This window comes from Antrostomus carolinensis, unplaced genomic scaffold, assembly GCF_000700745.2.
Source record: "Antrostomus carolinensis isolate BGI_N321 unplaced genomic scaffold, ASM70074v2 scaffold17702, whole genome shotgun sequence".
Taxonomy (NCBI): domain Eukaryota; kingdom Metazoa; phylum Chordata; class Aves; order Caprimulgiformes; family Caprimulgidae; genus Antrostomus; species Antrostomus carolinensis.
Genome location: NW_010300342.1, coordinates 1 through 19,408, shown reverse-complemented (window position 1 = coordinate 19,408; position 19,408 = coordinate 1). Strand labels below are relative to the sequence as shown.

General features: G+C 37.2%; 1 protein-coding gene across 1 annotated transcript; it reads right to left on the bottom strand.

The window, feature by feature from the left end:
• Window positions 1-719: 719 nt before the first annotated feature.
• Window positions 720-17,435, bottom strand: UBN2 (ubinuclein 2; the record flags this gene model as incomplete). Its single annotated transcript, XM_010163112.1, has 11 exons — window positions 720-1,231; window positions 2,455-2,544; window positions 3,329-3,575; window positions 7,465-9,003; window positions 9,661-9,703; window positions 11,093-11,143; window positions 13,044-13,187; window positions 14,383-14,496; window positions 15,135-15,253; window positions 16,527-16,656; window positions 17,365-17,435. Coding segments are annotated over 11 exons (2,598 nt in total), but the record flags the coding sequence as incomplete, so codon positions are not given.
• Window positions 17,436-19,408: the final 1,973 nt, after the last annotated feature.

Here is a 19,408-nt window from a genome sequence, read left to right as displayed (position 1 = left end):
AGTTCAGGTCAGGAACTCCCCAGGCCAGCAGGGGCTGGAAATGCTGAAGACAACCCATTCAGACCCCAGAAGAGAAGGCACCTCTGGTCGCTTTTGAACGACTCCTCTTTGGCTAATGCCTGAAGCAGTATTAACCTGGCTCTGGAATAGGTCACAATCAGCTTTCTTTAACTAGCAAATCAGTATAATGCACGGCTTTTGGGAGGAGTTAGATGAAAGATGAGGAAGGTCTAGAATGAGTAAAGAGCTGGTTGTTTTACAGAAGACATGAATAGAACTTTACTTAGTTTTAGTAGCAGATAAGCACAAGGTAACAGGGAAAAGTTAAACAAATGGAAGGACAGAAAAATCAGTGTGCCTTAAAAAAAAAAAAAAAGATGTGGGAAAGAGATGCTAGTCTGACCAATAAAATGTAGGTTTCCTTTTCATGTAAATGGAAAAATTTCCATCCCCTTCCTCTCTTACATAAGAATCTTTATATTTAAAAAAAAAAAATCAAACGAGGAGCAAGGGATTTCCCAGTAGTCTGTCTCTCATCTCAATGTACCAGGAGATCTATTTTTGAAGACAACTCTCTAATGAGACTGCATTTGTAGGCTCCCTAAAGCCAAACAGCCTTGTAAAGCTGGAAAAATGCTCATATCAGAAGGGTTTAATTATATTGCAAAGTATCCCAGCACCACCTCTACTCTACATAACCTTTGGTCCACAACCATATAGTACACTCAGGACCTATGCATAAACTTATACTGGGCACTTTGGCAACTAATGAAGTCTATGATTCCACCTTACACAATGGATGGAGAAACCTATTCTAGCTCTTCTTACACTTTCAACTTTTCATTGGACATCACTTAGGAAAAAAAAAAATGTTTGTGCTGCTGTGGGTTTGACCATCAATTTTTTAAAAAAGCCAATCAGAGCAGATAAAAAAGCTTGTTTTTCTAGGCAAGATCAAACTATGACCAGTCTGCATGACCAGGAGGAGGACCAGTCCTCCTTTTCCTTCTCTCTTTGATCAAGTATTGTTTTCTTTTTCTTCTTCCTCTCACCACAGTGCTTGGGATCAGAATATGTAAACATCAACAGAAACAGCAGCCCTGTGACAATAAGCACTTTCCCAACTGGGCAGATTCTGTCAGCCAACCAGAACTGCTTCAGCTCCCTTGTTTGTCCAGAAGTCACTGGTTTTTCCGCTGTAACTTAGTGTCCCCTTTACTTTGGCCTCCATCTGTATTTTAGAGACAGGAAAAGAAAGGGAAGAATAAAAGCATGAGTGAATTTTTATTTTCATAACTTACAGTAAAAGAGACAGGAATTTGGCACATTCAGCTTTAGCAACACCAAAGAGTACATTGTCTTTATAGGGTAGAAGAGTTTGCATCTCCTCTGTAGTTCATTTACTAGAAACAGCACTATCGAAACCTGAGATATTAGTCTTCATACAAAAAGAACCCATATTTCTAAAGATTAAGTTGCAGCTTGGGATACTGGAAACAAATTGAAAAAAATCAAGCCTTTTTTAGAAGTCTTTATATTGTAATAAAGTATTTTTAGTATTCAACCCATGGCACTCACTGTGACAAAAATTAAGAGTGTACCAAATATAGCCAATTGGTTTGTTTTCACAGCCCCTTACAGAAACACTACTCAGTTTTTTGGTGCTAAGGACCCCGAGAACAGCATGAAGAACCCCCACCAAGCCACCACCACCCACCCTGTAGCATTTTTTGTCTCCTGACAAAAACAAAAAAACAAAACCAAACAAAAAACCAACAAAAAACCCCAAAACCTACAGGTGGCAAAGAAAGGAGTACACTCTAAACTACACTTTCTAAAGCTTTGTGATAGTTTTTCAGCTCTAAACCTTACAAACAGGAAAAGGAGATGCTCTATTTCAAGCTCCTCTTCTCAAGCAAAATATACAGCTCTTACCAAGGATAAAATTCCCAGGGAAGGCATATCTTCCATTAGGAAACTATCACACTGTTCACACACCTATACACTTTTACAAGAAACACGAAGAAGCTTCTAGCTGGAAGGTCAGTTTCTCCTCCAAAGGAGAAATTAAAATTGAGCAGAAAAAATGATCTTAATACAGACTTTATGCAGTCTGTAAATAATTATGTTAGCATCCAGTAAGTAGTATTCCTTTTTTCCCTACTAGTTGAATTTGTACATTTAGGTTTGTAGAACTGTTACAATAAAGTATTACTAAAATTTTTGAACTTTTTTTGTTCTTGACACTAAAGACAAGTAGAAAAAAAATTTTTTTTCATGTTCCAAAAATACTGCTACAATAGAATGTGCACTGTTTGCTGCTACCAAAGCTTGTCCCCATGTTGTGTTTTCTCTCAAACAATTTCAATGCTGGTGTACATTTTATTCCAGTCTAGGGCAGAAATCTGACTTCCAAGTTAAAAATAAGTAATAAGAAAAATACGATGTCATTACCCGTGTAAGCTTGCTGCAAGTGAGCAGGCAGAGGTGAGTGAGACAGCGTTGCTGCATGCTGAGCACCTGGCTGTAAACCCTTCAGTAAGTCTGAGGAAGAAAAAAAAAAAAAGGAGAGCAACGAAGATGAAAAATAAATCTTAAGAACAGAGCCAGCCTTTGTGAAACAGGAAGTTTTAATTTTTGTAGTGTAGCTATAGTAGCATGCTAATTTGCATAAATATCTGAAGATGTATCTCAACAACAAAGAATAAATGCCTGATAGCATTCTGATGGCTGGAATAAATTAACAGAAACAGATTTATTCGGACATAGTTAAAAGTCAGAGCAAGGATGATGCCTTACTGTTGGGATGCAACTCTTCATACCATTTCTTTTGGTAGAAAGACCAAAAATTGATACAGGTTAAAAACATAAGTAATTTATTTTCAAGCAATCGGAAAAAATAAATGCCACCTTGGCTGATACTTCCTCATAAGAGCTGTTTGATATCTGAGACTGTAAGCCAGTACTGAGCCAACGATATTTTGAGGAGTCACCACATTAAGTCTCTTAGTTGTATTGTGACATTTGGGGACTCTTAAGCTATACTCCTTGCTAAAGCAAAGAGATTCAAAGTTAACCCCCAAAACCATGTTAAAAACTAAGTATATACTGTGAATGTTAACGAAGTTAAGCTTATCAAAGCTGATTCATAACATTTGCATAATTACATAAACAAAGTTTCATCAGCAAAGAAACCACATTTACTCTCCTGTAGGGATTTTCATGAACCAAATTTGAGTCTCTCGGAACTTTACTGCCTCCCTCCTTAATTTCCATTTTCAGGATGCATCTTTCGTTATAGCACAGTGTGATAAATAATTCCACTCACTCTGAGTTAGGCTGTGGTGGAAAGCCGCTGAGGTAGATCCCGAGGTGGTTGTCACTCCAGCTGTGTCCGTCCCAAAGCCAAGTAGCTCCAAGGGAAACTGGAAGGGCACAGTCACAGGAACAAGGCCACCCAGCATCCCAAAAGGAGTTAATGGTGCAGACGTCACATTCTGACTGGTTACAGACAGGGGTGATGCCATGAGAGTCAGAGGTGAGGCGTTAGCCAGTAATGATGCTCCTGCTGTTGACTGTACAAAGAAAAGGAGTACTTCAAGATTTTAAAGCTTTGAGTTGGATCCTTTAAGGAGATAACAATCGACTATTTTCTGTTAAATGTGGCCCTATTAAGAAGTGTATTAAACTATTAATAAATATCCACTTATCCACGTAGGAGGTCTTCTCACTGTTCATCTGCTAAGCAAGCACAATTATATCTCAGATTTAGACATGACAGTACGGTTCATCTCTCATGCTTTTCTCGTTAGCCTTGCAAGTAATTTCCTTTATCTCCTTTCTGACTATGCACTGGGTCTAGTCAGAATCTAATGCAACATCTTCTATTACATAGATAATGCAAAATTATCAGGTGTAGATGTGAAGTTCTTCAGAAGCACAGTACTACTCCCTCCATCTCCAAATCCTGGTCTTAACAGAATACTAAGTTTACTTCTAGAGAGGCTGCTTAGAAGCAATGATTTTTGAAAGTTAAGATTCATACATAAGAACCCCCACACTCCAAGAGAAGTCAGGTTACCAAGGTGCAGACATATGTATATATGTATAGGTGTGTATGCACATGTCAAAGCAAAAGGCAAAGGAAAATCTCACCACTCTACGTAAGTCACAATTAAGTTAACTTAGTTTTAAAATGAAAATGCAAGATTAGTCAGAACATTTTGGCTACAAGAGTTCCCAAACTGCATTAATACCTCTAACATTAGAACAGCTCATTCTTGTTTAACATTATATGCTAATGTTCAATTCTCTAATGATCTACTACAAAATAGTCAGTATAGAAAGCATTCTGAAGTGGACTCAAGCTCAGATATTTTAGGTATTTGAGCTAAACAGACTCAGACTGAACAAGACTTCAGACCTGTGCATTTGGAAAAGTAAGCCTTAACTAAAATCAAAACTTAAAACTCACTTAATGAATACATGACCCTAAAATGAAATCTCCTTGACTTCTGTAATATCAACTTATAGAAACGGCAAAGTGATAAAAAAGAAAGGGTAGTTGCTGCTTAAGAGAAAGCATGAAATTTTCAAACAATAACCCTGTAAGTGTAGACAACTACAAGATGTTACGTTTGTAGCAAGTGTTTGTATTGGTCATCTTAGGAGTAACAGCTTCTAAGACATACTCCATCCCACATGTAGAAAAAATATGGATGAAAAACTTCAACATACATGATTATTCTCTTTTGTTTTTAAAAGTACTAATTTAAAAATAAGCCTATCTACAAAAAATTATAACTATTCACTGTCTATGTAATCTTTATGGCACAATAAAATAAAAGCCATAGAGTAATATCTTGCAATTGTGGATTTTTGAAATGCTTCAAACAGAAAGAAGCTTTGTAATGTGCTCTGCCAAGACCCTGCTTACTTTCTCAAAAAGGAAGAGAGAAATTCAGTGATGGAGAGAGCTACAGAGAATGCCCTAGAAGAGTTGCAGTTCAGATGTTTCTGTTTATCTCACTTATGATAGCACTTCATAAAAGGGTTCATCCTGGTCACATTAAATCTGAGTCATTGAGATCCTTAAAAGTCTAAGCCAGACTCTGCTCAAGAGTACTAAGATAGGTAGAGCTTTTTAAGGAAATCACACACAGTAGCTGCTGAATATTAGATTACTTTGGCTTTGTGTTCTTCAGATGCAACTTAACATAGCATTCCAGAGTAAAATTTCTGTGGAGCTACAGCAGGTACAAGCTTATATTCTGGTAAATAACTGTGTCAATCAAAGGGGAAAGGAGGGAAACACTTCTTGGAAACTCTTCCTAGTTATCACATGAAATCATCTAGTCTGATCTTCAATGTAAGCAGAACAGAATATTCTAATGAGCTATGTAGGTACCATTCTCATCTTCTGACCAATTGCTAGCATCTCAGATAGGAATTAAATCCCTAAACCCTTAATGGAAAGGAGATTCACTTCCAGTCTTATGCAAAGTTTTAAGAGGGGTAACTAACTCCTAAGTACACTGTACCTAACAACTAGTCTGGAACTGATGAAGTTCAGCAGCCAGCCATTACATCTTTAAGGCTAAATAAAGCACTCTTATCACAAATCTCTTCCCCTTCAGTGTACTTGGACTGCGAGGTAATTTGATTCTAATCTTCCCTTGAATGTACTCCACTAAGTCTCAGTCTGCAGAGTAGCAACAGTCCTATTCCATGGTTTATCTTCCTTGCGCCATTCTTCTGAATGATTTCCAGATTATAAAATAATTTCTCAAGTGCCAAAAAACCCACATGTAAAATCACAATAACTTTATCGATACCATATGCTGCTCAGGACTTCCAGGTGATTTTCCCCCTTCTATATACTAACACACCTTATTTTGTTGTATTACAGTATGCACTCGTTATTTGCTTATCCACCACACCCCCTCCAGTCCTCTTCAACATACTGTCAAAATGCATTTCATTCCCCAGGTGATCATTGTTTCAAAAAAAAAAAAAAAAAATTTACTTGCCTTTAACTACACGAAGGTTTGCCAGAATTCATCTCATTATCCAACACAATGCTACTTATTTCCCTTGTCCATCATTACCTTTAAGCACTACCACACTCATTTCACATTTTCTTCTACATTACAGCAGCTGTATCCACTGGATTCTGTTGACTGCACCAGGAAAAAAACTGCAAAAAAACTCTGTTCCCAGCCCATTCACCGTAATCTTTTTTTTTGTCTCCTGCAGGCATCTTAGAGTACCCAAACGCACCATATCTGGCTCAGCTCTTCTGTAGGCCCTTACACAGAATATGGGTTGTAGTTTTTTCATTCAAAGTACATAAAATAATAAGAAGGCTGTGTCAGAGCCTGACAGACATCTCTTGTTTACTGTGACAGACTTAAGGTACAGTAGGATGAAACACTATGGCAATGTCTTGTAAAAATAATCTTCTGCCTGTTATTCAGCTGCACTAAGAAAAATTTGATAGCAAGCTAGAAGATTATAAACCGTTGCCAAAAGCTGAGTATACATCACTACAATGCAATAGGTATATGTACATTGTTCATAAAAATACACAGCTTTTCCATTCACCAAGACTCATTTAGAGCAACACTGTTTTTCTTTACTTTAGTGAAGACTTCAGGATAGAGAGAGTAATAAAGAGAGAGGAAAACCTCAAATCTCAGTAATTAAGTCATTCCCAGTAAGAACAACACACAACTTGGGAAAGCAGGTTGTATTCTGGGTAAATAATATTTTTGCGTAAGTTTTATAACAGTATTTTCAAAATGTTTGTTTTGTATGACTCATTTTATCTCCAGTGATAAGGTTCTGCCTAAGTGCTCTCAAATAATTTCTAGGATATTTATAAATTAATGAGGTGTCTCATTCAGTTTGATTAGATCATACAAAATAAAACACATTTAATCACAAATACTAAAGAAAAGCCCTTGCAAGTGTTAATTCTAAATACAAGTCTCGCATTATACTCAAACCACAAACAGCTGAACTCTGGTTTTGCAAGTTAATCATGAAACTTGGCAACAATGTACCAAGACGCCTTTTCACATGACCATCATTATTACAAATAAGTAAATATGCAAGAATACAGAAATCCAATCGTATAACACAATACCACATCCCCTGAAAATATGGCCACACAAAGCTTACCTTTTCTAGCGCACTTAGAAAACAAAAGCAAATTCTGTTCCGTAGTACAGACCAACCAACATTTTACAGTGAGGATTAGTTCCACACTGACCTTTGCATTTCACACCAGCTGGAAATGCCTATTCGCTAGTGCAAAATAGTTTTATCAGTACTAGTGTTTATGCTTAGTACACATTAAATTTATGACCCATTTTCAAATGAAGATATTGTAAGAAAGAACATTTACAAAATAAATGTGATAAATATTAATGTAAAGCTTAAATGTAAACTCTAAATGCATACCTGCACACTGGCTGCTACAACTGGAGACCCTGAGGCAGAAGACGGTCTGTGTGGAGTTGACAATTGTTTAGTAGCACCCTGTGTTCCACTTCCTGCTCCCCCAGACAGACTAGTCCTACTAGCTCCACTTGAGTTAAGGTTACTGCCTCTGCTGGCAGGTACATTCATTCCAACTCCACTCAAATTATTTTTACCAACAGTTCCAGAAGGAGAAGAGTTGGGCAATTTTGAAGAAGCCTGAGGGTTCTTTGCAGGCTGAAGGCCTGAGGTGCGAGTAGAGGGCAGCAAATTCATTGTGGGAGACTGCCTGCTGATATTTACACCACTGGTCTGTTTATGCAGGGGGTTGTTGCTGGAGTGACTACTCTGGGAAACTAGTGCACTTGAACTGGAAGAACTGGGTGTTGTTGCAGGCCTGGGGGATGAGGTGGACTTGGATGAAAATTTAGGTGATGCATTGGGCTTGGGTGTCACAGAGGGCTTAGATGCAGTGGGCTTGGGAGAGGCAGCAGGTTTGGGAGAGGCAGCCATGGAGAAGGGAGGCTTGAAACCCTGGGAAGAAACTTGTGACACCATAGCCTTGGCTAAATAGTTACTAGAGGTAGAGGTGCTGGATGTTGTCCGAGAAACTAGTGGGTGAGACACTTGAGAGCCACTTCCAGATGAGGGATTAGACAAAGGCAGGCGATATACTACAGACTTATCTTGAGCCTTGATGACTGGTGATGAGCAAGACAATTTGGGATTACTACTCAATTTCACCACTGGATTGGTCTGTGATTTACTAATAGTTGCTTGTAAAGGAGATACGTATTTCTGCTGTACAGCTGAATGCTGGTGCACCTTTGTCACTTGTGATGTTGAGGAAGAACCACTTTGAGCCTCAGAAGATGATACCAGGATATTAGCATCCTTGGTTCTTTGAGAAGAGGTGGAAATAGCTGCTTGGGTCTTAGAGGAAGAAACATGAGTTTGTGAAGAGGAGGAAGCAGCCTGGATCTGGCTTGACCTCTGTAGTCCTTGCTGAAGTAATTTGGCTGGCAAAGGCTCTAAGGAAACCTTAGGATTTTGAATTGAAGATCCAGCAATAAGGCCTGAAGAGATACCAGTGTGAACTAGGTCCTGGGGTTTCTTTGGTACGGGGCCTGTGTGACCAGCAATAAGACTTGATGAATGGGGTGTTTGAGTGGGCTCTACTTTCTTTGAAGTTGCCAGGGGCAACTTACTCATAATACTTGCTAGTTTCTCTTCCCTCAGCCCAGGGCGAGGTCTGGATGTTGGTGTCTCTATAGCAGACCCAAGAGATGATCCCTTGGCACCATTATTAATAACTGCCAGAGCATCAGAAATAGAGTCCAGTGAGGGTGGGTGGAAAGAGAGGTCTTCATCCAGTGAGTCATCCAGGCAGATCGTCTCTGGAGCTGGTGTGCAGCTAGAGCTGGCTGGGGTGCAGACAGATGTGCTGGAACTCAGTACAGTAGCACAACTTGAATTGACTGAAGACATACAAGTTTTCTGTTCTTTCTTTGGACTGGAGTCCTGAGAACGAGAAGATAAAAAAAGTCAGGTTTAATAGCCTTTCTGGAGTTTTCTTTAGTGTAATACTATTACTATGTAAATTCAGATGAACTGAAGATCTACTACTGAAATTTTCATATTAAGATACCTAGGTGTTGGGAGTTCCATGTGCTAATTCAGTATTTGTATTTAAAAACCTAGTGCTGTTGCTCCACATAACTAAAAGTGCCCCACAAAGTTAAGAATAATCAATGCTGTAAAGAACAGGGTTGCTAATCTAATCGCTAGGTAAAATTCGTACTGAACTAAGATAATGTCTAGTCACATCTAATGAGAACCTCTATCAATTTACTATGTTATAGTCCCAACCACACATTTTTCCAGTGTTGCCAAATTTAATACAAGCTGAAAAACAAACATAAAGCACACATCAACAATGCCACATTTTACTGGAACTAGAACCTCTTCCTAGTAAATTTTGAAAAAATTAATATAGCTTAAAGTTACAAAGCTATACAGAAGTCTTTTGTATTACCTTAAGTCATACATCACCAAGTCAATAAGCTCTTACCGCATTTCCTGATGGAACCCTTCTGCCAGAATTTTTCTGGATCAGAGGTAAGAAACAGGTTATATCAAACAGTCATATAAAATTCAAATATCTAAACAGACATTTACCTTCACTTTGGGTTTTGGTGCCAGAATCACCTTCTTCTTTGCCCTAAAGCAGAGGAGATACATGTGCATCAGAAGAGATAAGAAAGGCAAGTTATTTTAACTGTTGCCCTGATTATATCCCAATAAACTACAAGGATGACTACTTGGGGTCCAGCTTTAATAGTAAAATATCCCTGAAATAGAAAATGGGTTAAAGTAGGGGACAGGAGGGAGAACAAGTGCACTTTTAATCCATTTTTTGTTATGTATCTCTAAGCAAATTAGATGCATTGAATTGCTGATATAACTTGATGTATATCAGAAAAGTAGGTTTTTTACTTTTCTTATTTAAAGAAACTTCAAAATTCCAAGTAATTTCAGTCTCAACCTTAAAGAGTTTATCTGCTTAGCAGAGCTTTTTCTAAACTGAAATTACCTATAATATTTACATAATTTCACTTTATGTTGCTGTTTGTCACTGAAGAGTATACTTTGTGTTCTCATTTATATTTCACACCACATAACAGATGCATTTTCCCACAAAACCCAGTGTTTTGTTTTGTTGCTTATCAACTATGAAACAGTTGTATCTAACTTCTGTTTGTTATAAAAGCCATTTAACAAACTTGCACATTCTTTTGCAGTGTAAGTGAACACCATAGCGCTAACTGTAGTTATGTGAGCAAGGACAGCATTAAGAATTCTTAGTCATCAGCTTCAGCTTAGAATTAAATATTTCACACCTCCTTTTCTCATTTCTCTTTCTTCAAGTGGATGAATAGATTTACATCTTACAGGTCATTTACTCTACTTTCCTAAGCAACTAAGAATATGCCTTGTTAAAAAAACCAATCTTGCTGTAGGTGGACTATGACTCAGTTTTGCTATTATAGAGAAAAATATCCTATGTTAATAATAAATTTATCACAAAGGTCACAATTTGGATGTTACTCAAAGTCCTAATTGTTTATCTGATTTGAATCCTGGATGAATGAGGGCAGCTCCCAAGAGGGACATAGCGTTGTCTGAAAATCAAGAAAGTAAAATTCTGCTAAGACACACAGCTTTCTGTGGTTACTGAGATATTTATGAGAAAAAGGAAAGAGCAGGGAGTACTGCAATCTGAGTTCAATTTAACATGCTGCACAGTAAAATCTAGATAGTGTACAGTGCTTTGAAATACTTTTGGGTAAGAGATGTTAATCCAAGAATGAATATCTACTTGAGTTATCTAACCACTTAATAGCTGAGTTAAAATACAATGCCACAAGAACACTTTAGGTATATGTCTAAATTAGAGCATCAAAATAAGTTATGAACATTATAAATACTTTCAAACAAATGCCAAAGTATCTCCCTTTCCTCCCCTCTGTTCAAAAAAGGTAGCATGAAAATGGGAAAAGATGCTATGAACAACCTAAAGATACTACAAAGTTGTCAATATTATACTCACGGAGCAGAAGTGAGGTGATTGTGAACACTTCGGCTTTCTTTAAAAAGCATCCTAAAAGAGTGGCAAGAAAAGAAACATAAGGTGATTCTACAGGGATAAGCAGCATATGGCCACCAAATACTCAAGCACCCTTGAATTTTCAGAACAACACTTTGGTTACCCGTCCCCAAAGCAGCTAGTTTCTCTGCACTGCTGCCATGATGCAGTTAGAGGCAGCCATAAACAGAAGAATGCTAAAAACCCAAAAACATTTACATTCAAAACACCTCAGTAAATGGTCAAGGAGTCATCGTAATGGAGTATTATCACCTTCAGCTGGACAGAAGAAACACATTTTGAATTCCTTCTCCTCAAAGGCTAAAGAAATATTTTAAATATAAAATTAAGGATTATTGTAAATTATTATTGTAATACTACATGTTCATACACTGATCATAGGTTTGGGTTTTGAGGTTAGTCTGTTATAATTTTTTAATTTGTGTTTTGTTTTTTTTAAAGCACGGAAGGAAAAAAGTCAGAATACATTAGTAAGCTTGTTTCTAATTCTCTTCAGTATTTTGTTTATGCCACAGTGTACCATTTCTGTGACTTCAATTACACTGGATTTTCACATACATTTCCTACAGAGCCAATGAATGGCAAGAGTTGGTATGACAAATCTCAATACTTCACATGCTTTTATTTCCATGTTATCAACTCCTGAGCTGACAAGTGGGAAGTGAAAACAATTCCTGACCTGTACCTATAACTACAGCTTGCTATCCAAATGCAGCTATAAATAGACAGTGAAAACTTGTTCCCCTTCCCTGTTTCCAGGTAGGCAAACTAGAACAGACAAGATTTTCCTACACCACTGCCATCACGTGAACATTGATCACATCATAAACAGCTGTCTAAACAAGAGCTTTTCACCACTGAAAACACATCCTGTAGAATTGTTCTTAAGCTAAACTGGGATTCCTTGTCTTATCTACTTCAGTAGAATCTTTGCAAGAGATAACATCTCACTCATCAGCATACTTACTATACAAAACTAGATCTTTGAACAAAGTCAGCTGTACACCAAGAAGTGTAAAACTTCCTTTGTTCCTTTCATTACTATTTCACAAGCAGCTTATTACACCCTCATTCACTACACTGACTATTCTAGGAAATATCTCAGTACAGTTATTTTTACAGCTCGATGCAGATTTGACTAACCTACAATAAACGTATTCTTGAGCAAATTGATTAGTATTGTTGTATCATTTTGCTTTTACAGTTAGGTCAAGTCTCTTCTTCCAATCCAAACCGTTCGAAAACTTTGTCACATTTGTATTTCACAGTGATCACTATTGCTCTTATTTAATTTTTTTAATCTTTGTGTGATTGTTTCCTCAGAAGTCAGTAAGAAGCAAGTGTAAGTTTTCATCAAGAAACTGGTGTATTTCTAACTGCAGCATTATAGAACACCCTAACTGCATACAGGAAATAAAGAGCACAAACCTTTGTTTTGTGAGCTCTGGTGTTAAAATTCCAGGTTATAATTTTATAGTCCATGTCACACTGCATTATCAGACTGCTTACAACATATAGGAAAAACTGCTTTTTGTATCACTATCACTTTCTATATCACAGAAAGAACTTCCCAAGCAGTTACACCCGTGTCATACTTCCCCCTCAAATGAAGCATCATTCATTGTGTTATGATCTTTAGTAAATTCACCCTGCAGCAGATTACAAAAGCAAATAGTTCTTCAAGGAAAACAGTGGGGTTTTTTAGCTCTCAGGCTTGCAAACAAGCTAGAAAGTTAATTTCTAAAAAACTTCTGTTCTTCTAAAATATTTCAGTTCCACTGACATATTTTGAAGTTTTAACGAGTATTAATAGTACATGGTTAAGTCAAATATATGACAATAAGATTCAAGAAATAGCTAACACTAAAATGGATACATAAAGCAGGTATCTTACCTTGCCTGCATCCAGCCTTTAGGCCAAAGTGGTTTCACTTCCGTTTCCATAAAGGTTTTGAGGTAATCTTCAGCAGACTGACTTCTATTTGGCTCTAGCTCATAGCATCCCAGCTTGATCTTGACAAGATTACACAACAGAGACCTGCATAAACAAACATATTAAATATATTGAAAGAAACAATCCTTTCAAAAACTCAGCCAAAAGAAGCTGAGAAGTAGAAGCACTGACACTATACAGCTGCTGTTCACTGCCAGCTGTAGGAAGAGCTCAGTGCCAACAGCATTTTTTGGAAGTTTGTCAACACACAAGTTCGCTAGTACCACCGGTATGATCTGCCACTGTCACTTCTCCATTTCCAACACATCATATGGCTTTTTTTTTTTAATCCCTGCTATCAGTTGGTAATTGGTTTTACATTTTCTTTGTGGCTTCCTCATAGCTGAAACATCTCCTCTCACTTTGCCCACAGTGACCTCTCTCTCTCTCATTTAAGACTAAGAATGTCAGAAAGTGAAATCCATTCTACACTGAGTATTTCAACAGTAGATTTTTTTGACAGGGATGCTGTCTTTTACTATCCTTGAAAATACAGAAGTGCACACAGTTAAGTAACATTTGCCTTTCAGAGCCTCTGCCATGTAAAAACCAAGATTTACATATCTTTGCTTTAAGTATGGCTCCCTCCAGGTCAGTCCAAGCTATACTGGTTGTATATATTCCATGAAGCTTGCTTACCTGTTGTCTTAACATATTAAAAACACTCAGCATGAGAAGTCCACCATCCCTTTTTAATGATATGTATACTTATACTAAAATTAGCTCAGATCTTGCATGGGAAATCATTAATTTACAAAGATCTGTTTACTTAAAAGCCTTCCTAGATTACTTAAATAACAGTAATCTCAGTTTTCAGTAAAATCTATTCTAGGAAATAGAACAGTGAGAATTCATCATTTCAAACAAGAATCTGAGTCGCTCTTGAGAGATAACAGAATTTGTGTTCAGAGAGAAGGGGATGGGTTAAGATTCATGCATTCTGGATGCTGGCTTGCCTAAAGACTGGGAGGCTTGCCAAACCAGCACTGCCAGTTTTGGTGGTCTGCTCTATTGTGGCAGAAATCTTTACCACTCACTGAGTGACAGCGTTTTGTGACCTATTCCTAGAATGGTGGGAAGCAGCTATAACCCTGCTTACACCTCTGTTTGCCTGAAGAAGCTCAAAGTCCTAGGATCAGAAAGATTCTCGTGTATTTGGATAAAGCAGACAAACAAGCAGTGAAAAAAAGGGTTATGAAGTCAGTGAAAATTCTTGGTGGAAATGGTAATTTTGTCTCACCTCACTGTATCATCCCAGTGAAACTTCTTTCTGGGTCCTACAACTCTTTTTCCAGGTTTCTCATCATCATCTTCCTCCGATCCATTTTTTTCTCGTTCATCTTCCGCTTGCAACCTACAGTTAGAACAGTTGTTTTCTTTACAGGTATACAACACAGAAAATGTTTCCTTGAGAAAGGAGTATTGGTTTAGGTGTTAGGAGAAAAAAAAAAAAAAAAAGGATCTGTCTTCAGATTCTCATTATAACCTTCCTGTAAGGGTAAACAGTTCATCTTCCTCTCCCCACCACTTCATGGTCCTCAGAAGCAAGTGAAAAGTACACATTGTATGGATGCTATGAAGGATGCTGGCTATAAAGCTTCATGTAGTGCCTCTACTGAGAAATGGCAGGATGCATTTAATGCTTCAAGTCTAAAATTAGTGAACTATGAGGGAAACAACTACAATGAGCAAGGACAAGATATATCAAGAACCTGAACACACCACCCTCCTCCAGCATTTTGAGAATCTGCAGTATCCTTCTCACAGTTTATAATTTCTTTCTCTTAAGACCTATTTCATTCAGTTACTGGAATTTCTTTCTAGAGCCAGGTGGTAACATCACTCACACAAAGCTAAGTACTTGTACAATTCAAAACATACTGACACCTGTAAACTGCAGCTGGCTACTTTGAGCTCAGGGAATGAACAACATGGAGACAGACTTCCACCTGGGCTCTAGAAGGGGCATGCACAGACTCCAGAAATACCTACTTTGCATTCTTGGCTTGATTGCGGGCCTGACAGTCCTCTTGATACTTGCATAACTGTTCAGGCATGACGTTACTGACAGCCAGTTTCAGCTTCTGCAGTGGTTCTCTCAAGCGGTCATCCTATGAGGAGAGAAACATCAAAGCAGTCCTATTAGATTCAATATACAGAGTACTGCAGTTAATCTCACAAAAAATATTTCGTGCTCATTCCTGAGGCAATATTTACAGTACTAACTATTGGCTGCAATAGCCATTTCCTACATGGCACTTGAATTCTGTTAGGTGTGACAGCATTATAGAAATGCACATACTTGAAATTTCTCATACAACTCATGTAAATCCTGAGACTACAAGCAATGAAAGATAGTCACAAAGAAACATAATGAATATCCCAAAACATTATGGCATGATCTCATTAAATACTTTTTAATCAAAATAGAGAAGGGAAGAAAACCTGAGGGCAAAAGCAAGATGACTTGACTGTTAAGCATATCAACACTTGCAAATAAGTATCCAATTAATAGTCTCCAAAAACTCTGTGGTACAAAAACATCCTAGGTAACAAACAAAATATGTATTAGATTATTATTATACATAATTTATGTACTTCAAAAGTAACAACTATGTATTTAGAATTGTCTCCAAAATTTAAGAACTTCAAACACTAAAGTAATATACTATATACTTCCCTACATGTTTTAAATTCTCTTCCTACATCTTCTGTATTTATACTCTCAATCATAACTGCTTATTGAGAAGAACTAGAATACTATGTGCTATTATGTCTTACTGCTTAGAAATGGCATATGAATCTCTTCGCCTTTTTAGCAAGTTCTGAGATCTCTGCATTCAGGATCCTCAGATCCTCTGCAAGATTTAGCCCTGGATTTTATCTAAAGAATTGGGTCAAGATATTTCAGATCACAGATAATTTTTATTCAAAAGGAAAACATATTCTTTAAGAGAAAAGCAACTGCAAACAACTTGTAAATTACTTTTAAGACCTAGCCACAAAGGCAAATTTGCACAAATAATACATGCTGGGTCATCTATTATCTGTCTAGCCTTTCTTTTTTCTTGGCACAGAAGTGAATGCAATAGTAATTTTCTTTAGCCTGTCAACCACGATTATTGTGGCTTTCTTCGATATGTACCCAGCTTTGAAGAATAAAGCACTTCATTCCCAAATTAAGGTCTCAAATACTTAAAATATTTGTTCCTAAAGTAGTGACAATAGCAGGTACACACAAAAAGGCTTTTAAGCTGATCTATCAACAGATCTGAAATCTTTTGCTTTACTGGAAACTGCGGCTGTTGCTCTGCTCTCCTGCATTCTTGTCCTCATCACTATTACATAATTGACTCATGCTGGAGCTAATCTTCCCATCATTACCTGGACATTGAGGTGTAACTTCTTCAGACGCTTTATCAGGGTGTCCTTATTGCATGGTACAAAAGCCTCAAGGTGAGAGTACACTCCATTGCGGATGGCAGGATTTATCTCCTGTAACTGTAGCTCAATACTGACAAACAACAGTCAATCAGTGAGGCACTCCAAGATGAAGATGACAACTGAACAAAAACCTAAGGAAACTTTGTATGCATAACATATCCTAGCTATACATACTAAAAATAGCAGCTTGGGACATTTTCAGCCTTTTTTTTTTTTTTTTTTTTTACAAAAGGAGGAAGACTTAATCAACGGCAAGAAACTATTCATACACATAACTTCTCCAACAATATTGAATGGTGTCGTTCAAATTTCATTTACACCCACCATTTCACATCAATCTTGATACAATTTTGACTGCTAGAGTCTTCTAGAGATTACTTTTTGTTTCTCAGAATACAAACACAGAGCTTTCTGTATTAAATGCTTAGCTGAAGGATTATATAGTAAAAATAACTGGCATTTTCCTTCATGAAAGCTGAAGGTGTTTTGAGTTATGAAAGTGGGGGGCAGAAAGAAATAATGGCAGTTTTGTTGAATTTTACACATTCACAGGACACGGGGCACTATAAAACACTTTACACTGGATAAAGACAGACAGATAGTCATGACAGGAACTGTATTAATATATAAATCTCTTTAGCTAATAACTAGCTTAGACTGATCTACCTTCATTGACTTTTAAGGGCTTTGTTGGAACAACCTCAATAATACTTCCTCTTCTGTACTTTTCCTTTCACCCCTTTTCCAAAAAGGGAAGGTTGTACAGATAAGCACTTACTCCAGCAGAATATTATTCATGTCTTGCGTGAAAAACTTCTTCCTGCCTTCTTCATCAAACATCTTGGCGGCCTGAAAAAAAGCAGTAAAGAGTATCCAAGAGTTCATAGAGCATTTTATCCCAACCACCTTTGTATCTTTACTTTCACAGCTGTTTCACATTCCTATTTCCCAGAGAACAGCATTACTTGGAAAAAATAACCAAAACCAAACTACACTCAGTTGTTTAGAAAAGAGGTAAGGATTGTTATTATACTTAAGTAAAAACTCCTGGCTCTAGGGCAAATAATAATTTTATTTAGAATCTGCCTGGATCACTGATGTTAACACATTCATCTTTTCAATAACCATGGAGAAAGAAAATGCTAGACATGTTTTATTATCTCACCACCAGCAACATTCCACTACCAATGTTTGCTTTAAAAAGAGAAGCATTGCTTGACAAGTCAAGCAGGCAAGAGCACCAAGAAACCTCTACTCTCAAACTATAAAAGGATCCTTTTCTACCTTTGTTATGTGCCTCACCCAGTTACAACTTCCCAGCCTTCTCAGATCCATCTCAATCCTTCACTGCAACTTCTACAAAGGGATTATGTATGCTACAGGAATACCTCATCCCTCTTTTCTGGTGCTGTCCAGCATTCCCACCATCTTTAGACTATAGCTCTTTAGTATTATTGTCTGCTCTCTTCCTGAGTCTGTTTCGTGGGGAGGGGAGGGGGGGGGAAGAAAAAAAAAAGAAAAAAAAGAAAAAAAAAAAAGACAGCCTTATTCCTAAACATACTTCCTTTTATGAGAAGTGTTTACAGATCCCACAGGAATTCCCATGCAGAATCCATATATCTGTGTTCTTATCACCTTTTCACAAACAATGACAGCTTGTAGAGGAGAGCCAATTCCCTGCACCATTCTACAAAAATCAGTACGATCACCTCTCTAATGTTAATCTCTGCAGATTTTTCTAAGTCAAGAGGAAAAAATCTCCACTTTAGATGCTTATTGTCATCTTATGTTTTGGTACTGGGACCAGACAGCAAACATCTAAAGGAGCTGGAAAAGGATATGTATGCAGAAAAGTAGGGAAGTGTGGTATCATTATAGTGACTGACAAACATTAGAGGCAGCCAACATGCTACAAGACTGAATATTTACATAAATTAAAAATCTCTAAGTCTGCCTTTTAAAAAAATTTAGTGACTTGTGACAACTGAAAACTACAAATAAATGCAAGTGTTAAATTGACAAAATTCCTTTATTACTATGAAATACTTACTGTTCCTTCTCTTTGTAACTGACCCATTTAAGTTGAAAAGAAAAATATTTTCTGGAATTGTGACCTCTACACTGCACAGGAAAACAGCAGTCTGATACTCTACCAGAAACCATAAGGCAAGTCCATTGTCTGAATGCTTTACCGCTTCAGTCATGAACACTGACACCAGAGTTTAAGTTCCTGTAAGGACTGCATTCTGCTCACTACTTTCTACTGTAAATTCAGCTGCTGAGGGGACTGTACTATTTGTTTAAGAACACCGAAGCACTTGTCCTGCTAAAAAAATTAGAAAGGTTATAGATGTTTGCAAGTTATAGCATACTAAAAAGACAGGTTTGAAAGTCTTAAATCCGGTATCTTTAAGCATAATTAACACAAGGATTAATATCATCTTCTGGTTTATATAAAGTGGAAGGAAAGACATGCTTTGACATTTCAGTCCCAGGTAGACCTTAAAAGCTTATTTCAGCATTAAACTATCATACTGGACAGTGTTGCTGGCTTTTGAGGAGAGCAACAGAGATTCAAAAACTGCACTGCTATCACTGAAACTTTTTTGTTGTTGTTGTTCCACAGACAGATTATCTTGACAGTTACCTTCACAACAGGAAAACCCAAACAATTTTATTACTTTCCTGCTTGTGTACAATATTGTCTTCTGTCATGGTAGCTTAGAACTGCCCACTTAGGAAACTAGAAGACATTAATCTACAAAAGGAAGTCAGGAAGTTTTTATTGTATTTAGTGAGAAGCTTTCTAAATATATATATAT